General features: G+C 39.9%; 2 protein-coding genes across 2 annotated transcripts; one reads left to right on the plus strand and one right to left on the minus strand.

Moving 5' to 3' along the window:
• The first annotated feature begins 1541 nt into the window (after positions 1 to 1541).
• Positions 1542 to 8725, plus strand: LOC110385330 (thrombin-like enzyme cerastocytin). The gene is made up of 4 exons (XM_021348478.3): positions 1542 to 1862; positions 4304 to 4367; positions 5488 to 5634; positions 8505 to 8725. Exons 1-4 carry the CDS (start codon positions 1771 to 1773, stop codon positions 8703 to 8705), a joined length of 504 nt encoding a protein of 167 aa, XP_021204153.3. The 5' UTR covers positions 1542 to 1770; the 3' UTR covers positions 8706 to 8725.
• A 335-nt stretch (positions 8726 to 9060) lies between these two features.
• LOC134200814 (uncharacterized) lies at positions 9061 to 10542 on the minus strand. Its single transcript, XM_062674471.1, has one exon. The coding sequence runs from the start codon at positions 10540 to 10542 to the stop codon at positions 9061 to 9063; it is 1482 nt and encodes a 493-aa protein (XP_062530455.1).
• Positions 10543 to 10859: the final 317 nt, after the last annotated feature.

Consider the following 10859-nt stretch of genomic DNA (forward strand, 5'->3'; position numbering starts at 1 on the left):
ACAACGGCTGCCTTACCCTTCAAACCGAAACGCATTACTGCTTCACGGCAGAAATAGGCAGGACGGTGGACCTGCGCGGACTCACAAGAGGTCCTACCACCAGTAAACATAAATAGGCAAAGTTAGTTCTTAAACAGTCGCTCTCGATCAGCACTACGTGATATTATGTACCTAAGTAAGCACTGAGACTTGAGTGAGTCAGACCCATGAGTTGGTACCGTCATCCTGAAGATTTCGTATCTCATAACTCAGAGTAGAATGCTTATGAGCTACTAGGGCGGAATAACTCAGGCACTAATGCAGTTCAAGAAAGACTTAAGTATCGTGTTTTAATTTCAAGCGAAAACAAACTCTAAAATAAAGAAATAGTGTACAGCTTATTGAATAGTTACGATATGAACGGTTGTTTGTTTGGATGTTTGTTACTCGAACGCGCGAAAACAACAAAAGGTATTTTAACGAATGTGTGGGCAAAGATCACTTAGATTGAAATATAGGATACCTTTTATCATGCTATATGTAATGACCCTTGTATACCTGTTATAATAATACAACAGTATGATCGCTGGTACGTGGTATTATATACCAATCGATCAGCAAAACATCTTGTTACGGACGTGATGACGTTACGGTCTTCATTCCGAATAGATACGTGTTTCATTCGTTTTACAAAATAAATTGTGAGGCACGTCTAGTTTTTTCTTTTTATATAATACTAGCGACCCGCTCCGGCTCCGCTCGGGTCTTTAACAAAAATTCCAACGATATTTGACGTTTTTTTTTTTTTAATAAAAGAACACTTATTACAGCATAACTATAATAGTTAGACATATGCTGTCGCGACACTTTTTGTAAATAATAATGTGTTCTACCAAGTCGTAGTACATTCTTTTATTCTATCGTGAATAGTTTATCGCAGCGCACACGATGTAAACAATATCTTAGGTAATTTTTTTATACCTTGGGTTACATTATTGGAGTTTTAGTAAGGATCCCTATTTTTTTTCAAAAAAGATTATAGCCTACGTCACTCGGAAATAGTGCTTCCAAACAGTGAAAGAATTTTTCAAAACGGGTCAGTAGTTTCGGAGCCTATATACAAACAAACAAACAAATCTTTCCTCTTTATAATATTAGTATAGATGTGACTCACTGTGGCCACAACTTATTCCGTATGGAATCTAAACAAAATATAAGTAGCCTAAGTTACTCCTCATTACACAAGCTATCTGCCGGTGAAAGTCCCATCAAAATTAGTCCAGCCATTCCATAGATTAGCCGGAACAAACTCACCGACAAAAATTATATAAAAATGTTCTTTTGGTATACATATGTACCGTATATATAGTTACATTAATTTGCATGTAGTAAAAAGTGGTTATTTTAATATTACAAACAAACACTCATTTTATATTTTATTTGTAGATTAGAATTGAGATTATTCCTATTTTTAATTTTGTTTCAATTATCACCTTTTGTTTTATTAGTCTCTGTTTTTTTTCCTCCTACCTATGATGATAGCCTTGAGAGGCTATTTCAGTTTCACCCTAACATGTAGGTGAACTCACGGGGCTCAAACCGGAAGTGTTGCTTGCACTGGCCCTACCAAGAGCAGTGCTTCGCAGAATCTACCACCGGATCGGAAACGCGACCCACTGAGAAGATCCGGCGAGAAATTCAGTCCGTATGGGAAAAACGGACCGACTTATGCAACGCTGCACTATTCTCAACAATCTTCATTAAGCGTGTTTGTGCTTATTTAAATTTCAGATGTCGCAAAAGCTTGATACCAGACCGATATTTTTGCAAAGGAAATTCTTGCCGGTCTACCCGAACACTTTCTGTAAAGAGGTTTACGGCGAGTAAGTAAAGGTGCATTCACATTGCGTCTAAAAATCGAAAAGTTACTGTAAGAATGATACTTTTTTTTTATTGGTTTAGTGGGTGGACGAATTCACAGTCCACCTTAGATTAAGTCCTTAGACATATCCAACGTCAATGCCACCACCCAGCTTGAGACAAAAGTCCTAAAGTTTCAGTTTTAACAGTACAACGGCCGCCTCACCCTTCAAACCACATTACTGCTTCACGGCAGAAATAAACAGTGAGGTGGTACCTATCTAAGAATGGGGAAGTCGTTGCACTGTAAACACTGAGACTTAGAAATCACGTCTCAAGGTGGGTAGTGGTATTTACGTGGTTGATGTCCATGGGCCACTGGTGGTCACTTAAAACCAGGTGGGCTGTGAGCTCGTCAACTCTTAGTAATAAAAATCACTATTCTATTTCTGCTACCGCGAGCCAGTCAATCAATTATTCTTAACATGGAGGTTTCGTTGCAATGTGTTATGACCACCTCTAACCACTTAGCATCAATTGCTCTAGGGTTGAGCTCCTTTCGAAGTTAGCGTTGAACATCTGATCTTCACTGTATCAATAGACAGACAGACCCACTTCCAATCATCAATTCAAAATGTTCCTAAATATTTTAGTTCTGCCTGTGAAAGCGCCCTAACGTAAGGGCTTATTGCAGATACATTTATCCAATGTTTGCACGGAAAATTCTTGGGGACTACATACTTTATTGAATTAGGGTTTTTGTTTTGGAAGAATGCCTTGTAAGCAAGGGCTGTTGATACAGATCGTATTGCGTTCGGTGGCGGTAAATATTACAAGTATGCAAACATGAACTCATTTGGAATATTTACTATTTTTTACATGCGAAAATATGTAAAAAATATGTATCATTCATGATCAGAAGATTATTTCTGGTAGTAAGGTACCTTGTGTTCTTTAACGTTGGACATTTCATGAATATTTTTGGAACGAAGTTCCTTATGGGACGATGCGGAGGGGTAACCTAACCGGGAAAAAAAAAAGTCCGTAACGTAAGATATTTATTAGTAACTAGCGACCCGCCCTCGCTTCGCTTCGGAAACATTAAAACACACATGAAACCAAAAAAATAAAATAAAAAAAAGTAGCCTATGTTCATCAGGGACAATGTCGGCTTCTAATGGAAAAACAATTTTTCAAATCGGTCCAGTAGTTTCGGAGCCTATTCGAAACAAACAAACAAACAAATCTTTCCTCTTTATAATATTAGTAGAGAGTAGAGATGCGCACAGTGTACGACTTAACTTTGTAATAACATACAAAAAGTAACATATTTTTTTATCATTCATTGACCACGATCTCAGAGCGTTCGTTTGCGCAATACACTAACTCTTATGCAAACAACCGCGAATGAAGTGTACCACAATAAGTTGGCACGTTACCGAATGACCGTGGGTTGTTGCGAAACCTCCAGTTTTATTATCTTTATACCTCGAATAAAACTTAAAATTAATATTTTTATAATAAGGAACTTCGTTCCTATCCGGTGTCCTACGACACCACACATCTTTTTTATGTATGCTAGTAACCTTAGCTTCACCGAGCGTGGAGGAGAGCTGACAGGGCTTAGACTGGTGAATTTGCTAATACTAGCTTTAACAAGGGCAGTGCTTCGCTGAATTTATCAATGGATCGGAATCGCTACCCGCTGAGAAAGTTCGGGGTCAAACTCATTGGCTTATGTCTGGGGTTAATTTACAAGACGAATCTTTCATCGCATTCGACGCTACCGCTTATTAACCTCAAAATGTCCCCCAAATGCAGACCCCAGTTAAAGATTACTGGTGGTAGGACCTCTTGTGAGTCCGCACGGGTAGGTACCACCACCGTGCGTATTTCTGCCGTGAAGCAGTAATGCGTTTAGGTTTCAAGGGTGCGGCAGCCGTTGTAACTATACTGAGACCTTAGAGCTCATATCTCATGGTGGGTCGTGGCATTTACGTAGTGGATGTCTATGGGCTCCGGTAACCACGTAGCCCTAGGTAGGCTGTGAGTTCGTTAACCCATAATTTTTTTTATTTTTTTGTATTGCTAAAATGGGTGAACAATAGTGGATGGGTGGACATCTATGCAATAAAAAAAAGATCTGTTATGGACCAAGTTTGATTATATTGTCCTTTATTTTCGTTTGCATATGATTTTCTTCCGCGCCGAATTAGTGCCATCTGAAGGATTAGGCTAAAACAGCTTCCCCACTCACTGTGAAGCATATGGGCCATTAACCCCTCCGCATGCAAAAAATACTATACTTGAGACCTTAGAACTTATATCTCAAGGTGGGTGGCGCATTTACGCTGTAGATGTCTATGGGCTCCAGTAACCACTTAACACCAGGTGGGCTGTGAGTTCGTCCACCCATCTAAGCAATAATATATACATATATATAATAATCTTAATTCTGTTTTAGCAAATTCGTTTCGTCAACAATGTTCTGTGCCGGGACACTGACGACGGGGGAAGGTGCTTGTGATGTGAGTTACTTAGATCTAAAGCGGGTGGAAGGTTCTAGAAAACCATGTTGAAATAAAAGCGGGCGTGGCTTAAAGTTCTCATGCTACAATCATGGATTCTATTTAGGAGCACAGTCGTGATGCTATATAAAATTCGACCTTACGTTTATGATATCTTCGGCATTCTCGTTCTGGCAAGCTCAATAAAAAAACGTCAAAATCATGAGTAAACTAGCTGTACCCATTTTTTTGATTGCCTTTGTAGGCAGACGGGCATACGGCCCACCTGATGGTGAGTGGTTACCGTCGCCCATGGACTTCAGCAATGCCAGGGGCAGAGCCAAGCCGCTGCCTACCGCTTAATACTCTCCACAAGCCTCGTTTAATATTAACATTATTATTTCTCACCCCCACAAAGATTCTCATCATTAACGCCCCCGCAACTAGTGTAGGGAGTCCAATACTCATATAAATATTAGCCTATCCATTAAGTACATGTATTTTCTACATGGATATCAAGATTCAAGTCAATCGGATGCATGGTTCAGTAGTTATAACGGAACATCCATAAAAACCACTGTAGATTTATATATTAGTATGGATTTCAGCATTTATTACATACACTATCAAACAACGTAGAACAAATAGTCTAAATTTGTATATTTGTGCATTTAGAGTGAAGAAGGACTCAAAAATGTACTTTATTCTAACAATATTCATACTGATGGTAGGACCTCTTGTGAGTCCGCGCGGGCAAGTACCACCACCCTGCCTTTTTCTGCCGTGAAGCAGTAATGCGTTTCGGTGTGAATGGCGGGGCAGCCGTTGTAACTATACTGAGACCTTAGAACTGATATCTCAAGGTGGGTGGCGCATTTACGTTGTAGATGTCTGAGCTCCAGTAACCACTTAACACCAGGTGGGCTGTGAGCTCGTCCAATCAACTAAGCAATAAAAAAAATAAAAAAATAAGTAGAATGATATTTTTTGTGACGATTTCCATGGTATCAAATGTGTATCTTCAAGTGAACAAGTCAATTATCGAAACACAAGATTAAGAGTAAGGCAATAAGGTTTTTAGGTCATGAAAGACTTGGAATCGAGTTTTGTACTCAATCTTCATCTGTGCTATACATTTCAGCACGACGCAGGCGGTCCGGCGATACTCTCCGGTCGTCTCGTGGGCATTATTTCGTTTGGCCCAACAATCTGTGGGTACCCTAATGCTCCTACGGTTTTCACTTTGGTTGGCGCTTACGCTGATTGGATAGAAAACATCAGAAATACTGTGAGTGTATTGTGTCAAATAAGTAACACTAGATGATGACCGAGCTTTACTCGGTTTTTTTTTATAACGCCATCTTGTTGTGTCTTTAAAGCTAGTATCATTATTCGCCAATAGATGTCGGGAAGAGTCATAAAGTTGATTATCGATAAAGTTGACTATTGAGAACACGAATAAAACAACATTTTCTGAAAATAAATCGTAGCTAGATCGATTTATCGCCCCCGAAATCCCCTGTATACTAAATTTTATGAAAATCGTTGGAGCCGTTTCCGAGATTCGGATTAACTATATGTATATATACAAGAATTGCTCGTTTAAAGGTATAAGATTGAATCACTGGAACTAAACCAATTAAATCAAAGGTTTACAACCGAAGTGATATAGGAGCGTGTATTAGTATTAGTGAGTTCACCGTCTAGTTGGGACATCGATTAACGACCTTGACTACACCACCACGGGTTGCAGATTTGAGCCCTGATTTTTAATTTAAAAAAAAAACAAAGTTTTCCGTGTGTTGTGCTTATTTTTTTTTTAATGCTTAGATGGGTGGACGAGCTCACGACCCACCTGGTATTATGTTATTAGAGCCCGTAGGCATCAACAACGTTAATGCCGCCACTCATTGAGACATGAGTCCTAGAAGCCAGTTCTATAGTACAACGCATGACCATCAACAACAACACACAACTGTTTCGCTCCAGAAATTGTCTGGGTGGTTATACATACCTATCCATGCGTGCTCACTAGATATTCTAAAACCGGTAGTGTCTGGTTGGATTGTGTGGTCTAATCTGGTTAAGGGGCCACGGTTCGCACCTGCTGGTCACGCAGCGGAACGAACCTATTAAAGCGATTTCCACGCTTGTTGTGCTTGCCAAAGTAATCGTTCAGATGAAGTCGTCGTGGCCTAAAGGATAAAATATCCGGTGCATTCGTATCTTGCGATGCACCGGTGTTCGAAAAGCATTAAGCAATAAGAAAAGTTTGACAATAAACAAATAGTATGCATGCGTGTGTGTGTCAAATACATGGTAGTGTATGTAATTTATTTTTAATTGATTTAATGTATTTTTTATGCATAATTTAACAAAAAAATATTAACATTTTTTTTCTTTTTTTTTATGATTGAAAGTTTACTGGTGGCCCGAAGGCCGTTCCAGTTTCACCAGGACAGGTGGGCGAGCAAAGGCTCAGCCAAGAGGGGCGGGATTTGCTAACAACTGCCCGAGCGCTTCCGAAGGAGACCTAACAACTCAAGAGCAATTGTTTCGCGAATGAATCTACTACCGGATCGGAATCGCGACCCGCTGAGAAGATCCGGCGAGAAACTCAGCGGGCTGATGCATGGGTTAGGTTGCACGTCGACCTCTTTGTCGAGTTCGACGAATACGGTTACCGGGGTCCCTAAGCCTGCTCCTAGTATTAGAGCTGAAGGCATCTAATGCAAAGGTTATTGGATCTGATGGATCCGTAAGGACGTGTCTAGGGCGTCGACGGTGACTGGCTCCTGCATGATCAGGATTCGGGGAGTAGTCAGCGGCGGCAACGATAAGGCGATTATCATGACGCATAGCCTTATCGAAGTATCGTTCCGACGCTGACTTCATGTATTTCCGAATTGATTCGAGGCCCAGGTCGTCGTGTAGGTCAACGTTCCTCACGAACCACGGAGCCCCGACAGCTAACCTGCAAAAGCGGGATTGTAGAGATTGGAGGGTGTCTATGTGTGTGCGGGCCGCGTGAGCGAACACCACACTCGCGTAAGTCATGACGGGCCTTATGCAAGTTTTGTAAAGTGTCACCTTGTTCCGAAGGGACATTTTACTCCGCTTACAGATCATGGGGTAGAGTCTACCGAGAATAAACGCGGCACGGTCACGGACTGATTTTATATGCGGGCGGAATGTCATCGATGCATCCAGGGTAACGCCCAGGTACTTGACCTTCCTAGCCCAGGGTATGGGTTGTCTAAAGAGAGTAATCGGGGGTGTGAGATTCCTCCTCCTAATCCGGGAGGAAATCCGTGTGGAGCTTCCCCTCTGAAATAGCACCGCAGTACTTTTCGCTGGGTTGATGTCTATGCGCCATTTTCGGAACCACTGTCCTAGGGCTAGGGCTGCGCTCTGAAGCTTCTTCGCGATTAGGGACTTATTTCTACTAGAATAGTAAACAGTCGTGTCGTCGGCGAATAAAGCTAAATGGGTCGGCGGCGACCGGGGAATATCGTTGACGAATAAGCTAAATAGGAGGGGTGAGAGGACAGAGCCTTGCGGGACTCCAGCTGTGAGAGGTCGTGGGGAGGAGCGGGTTCCCTCGACTCGATATCGAAAAGATATTAACATTCTGTACTCCTTCTCTATATTCTCTATAAATGTGGGAAATAAGTCTCTATAAGTTTTGCTTCACGTACAATATATTTCATTATTATATAATAATGTATACTAGAGGACCCGCAGTAGTAGAAATTCGACTATAATTCATTATAATTGTAAGTTTGTACACTATTATGATTGTATTTTATACTTCTATAATGACAAATTTCGCCAAGACTACACTATAAAAATATTAACAAAGACAAACAATATTTAATTTCAATTTGACAACAGACGTCAAGTTTGTCAAACAAAAGTTTGACAATAAATAGTATGCATGCGTGTGTGCGTCAAATACATGGTATGTAGTGCGTGTAATGTTTTCTTTATTGATTTAATGTATCTTTTATGCCTTATTTAAAAAAATATTAGCATTGTGCACTTCTTCTCTATATTCTCTATAAGTGTGGAAAATTTCATACTCCTCCGTCCGCGCAATTTTCGCAAAAAGGGATACAAAGTTTTAGCTTCACGTATTAATATATAGATATTTCACAGATGCCTACATACTATACGGGTAAAAGGCGCACCACCACCACCACCGTATCGCCGCTTCACGATTACTTCGTGACCTGGGGTAAGATGTACAGGTCATCGCAGTACACAACGAATGGAATTAAAGTCATAAATAGTCCCGTCAAGCCAGCGATCAGAGGTGGCGACGACAGCGAAGATGGCGGCTGGAGCATCGAGCACTGATTTGTTACAAATACATTATTGATTCAATCAAAAAAGTTATGTTTAATTACCAAAGTAACTTTTTTCTTTTATACACCTTTATTAGCTTCAGACGTATGTATGTTTGTAACAGAATCTTTGAACATGATTTTGACCCCCTTCAAAACGTCGGATTAACTCGAAATTTGGTATACTTGTTTAAGGACTGATGACAATTAAATATTTAAAAAAAAAATTAAAAAATTGAATCTATACTAATATTATTATTATTTATTTTATTTTATTTTATTTTATTTTATTTTATTTTATTATATTATATTATTGTTCCTCTACTCGAGCTCTAGGCTCGGTTTACTGAGCTCCCGCCCCGAGACCCTCAGGGAAAGGGTGGCTCAGTTTCCCCTCCTACGAAGACCGTATCCCCCAGGACTTTCGTGATGATGGTGACCGTGTGTATGGCAGCTTGTTTCTGCATGATGTGTGGGTTGATGTTTGCATCTAATTTATCTAAGTATTTCTGTAGGCTTTTGGCTATTACTCCGGTTGCTCCTATTACTATTGGTACTATTTCTGTGTGTGTTTTCCATAATCTGGTTATTTCGGTTTTGAGTGCATGGTATTTACTTAGCTTTTCTATTTCTTTTGCTCCTATATTGTAGTCTGAGGGAACTGTTACATCTATGAGGTATGTTTTGTTGTCCGTTTTGTTTATATAAATAATGTCTGGTCTATTGTGAACTATTGTAACGTCGGTTTGAACCGCTATCTCCCACATTATTTTTGCACCTTCATTCTCCCTAACCTGCGGCTGCGTAAGGTGTTCTCGCCACCACAGGTCGGAGACCTGAAACGTATGCTTTTTAGCTAGCGACCAGAAAACATATTGCACTATGTTATTGTGCCTTTTGGTGTAATAAGTGCCAGCAAGCTTTTCGCATCCTGAGACAATGTGCTGTGTGGTCTCATCTTTAATGCAGCATAACCGACACCTACCATCAACTTGGCGTTTCATTATGTCTCTTTCATGTTGTCTGGTCACCACTGCCTGATCTTGAATTGCAAATATGGCTGATTCCAATGCTGGAGACACCGGTTGCCTTTTGAACCATTGGAAGGATTGGGCTCTGTCGATATTTTCTTTTTCTAGTACTGCTTTGTAAAATTGACCGTGGAGCGGTTTCGCTTTTATTATCTCTATTTTTGTCTTAACTACTGCATTTTTTAATTCTTTGTCTGTATATTTTTCATTTTGCTGTAATCCTATTTCATTTAGATTTGATCGTGTTTCTTTAAATATTGAATATTTACTTTTATTTTTATCATGTTCCACTATTGCTCTAAGTATATGATCTTTTTCAGTTTCTATGTATGATTTGTATTTGATTATTTGTGTTTTGTATAGTGTTTCTAGATTTGTTAGCCCTCTTCCACCTTGATCGATCGGTATATATAACCTATCTACATCTGCTTTCTGTTGGTGTGCTTTATTCATTGCTAAAATCTTTCTGGTCTTTACATCAATCTTCTTGAGGTCCGCGGTTTTGTAATTTATTATGCCAAATGTATACAAAAGAACCGGTACAGCGTATATATTTAAGGCTCGCAAGATATTTCGTGCATTAAGTTGCGATCCTGTGACGGATTTGACGCGACGGAAATATTCTTTTTGTATTTGTTGCCTGACTTCATTGTGGTCGATTTTGCCTGCCTCATCTATCCCTAGGTATTTGTACTTCTCATCTAATCTCAGGTGCCTGAACTTGTCTCCGCTCAGCAGAACGTGCCCTCGACCGCGATGTTCTTTTCTCCTACCCGCGACTAGATGTAGAATATTACATTTTTTTAGCCCGAATTGCATGCCTATATCTCCTGTAAAGATTTCTGCACTATCTATTAAAACTTTAAGGTTTGTTTTACTGTTCGAATAAATTTTCAGGTCATCCATGTATAAGAGATGATTTATTATATTATTGTCTTTAAGTGTATATCCTTTTAATTGGTATTGGTTGAGAATTTGGGAGATGGGGTTGATACCCAGACAGAACAAAAGAGGGGAGAGTGAATCACCTTGAAATATTCCTCGTCGGATGTATATAGGTTCAGTGGTTACAGATCCGTCCGCACTATTATATTATTAATTGTTTTTGTTCCTCTACTCGAGCTCTAGGCTCGGTT

Source organism: Bombyx mori, chromosome 20 (assembly GCF_030269925.1).
Source record: "Bombyx mori chromosome 20, ASM3026992v2".
Taxonomy (NCBI): domain Eukaryota; kingdom Metazoa; phylum Arthropoda; class Insecta; order Lepidoptera; family Bombycidae; genus Bombyx; species Bombyx mori.

Bases quoted from the DNA above. Each gene is read 5' to 3' on its own strand.
- LOC110385330 (XM_021348478.3), top strand. From the start codon at position 1,771: ATGTCGCAAAAGCTTGATACCAGACCGATATTTTTGCAAAGGAAATTC. The intron at 1,863-4,303 runs GTAAGTAAAGGT...ATTCTGTTTTAG, and splicing joins TGTAAAGAGGTTTACGGCGA to CAAATTCGTTTCGTCAACAA. The intron at 4,368-5,487 runs GTGAGTTACTTA...TATACATTTCAG, and splicing joins CGGGGGAAGGTGCTTGTGAT to CACGACGCAGGCGGTCCGGC.
- LOC134200814 (XM_062674471.1), bottom strand. From the start codon at position 10,542: ATGCAATTCGGGCTAAAAAAATGTAATATTCTACATCTAGTCGCGGGT.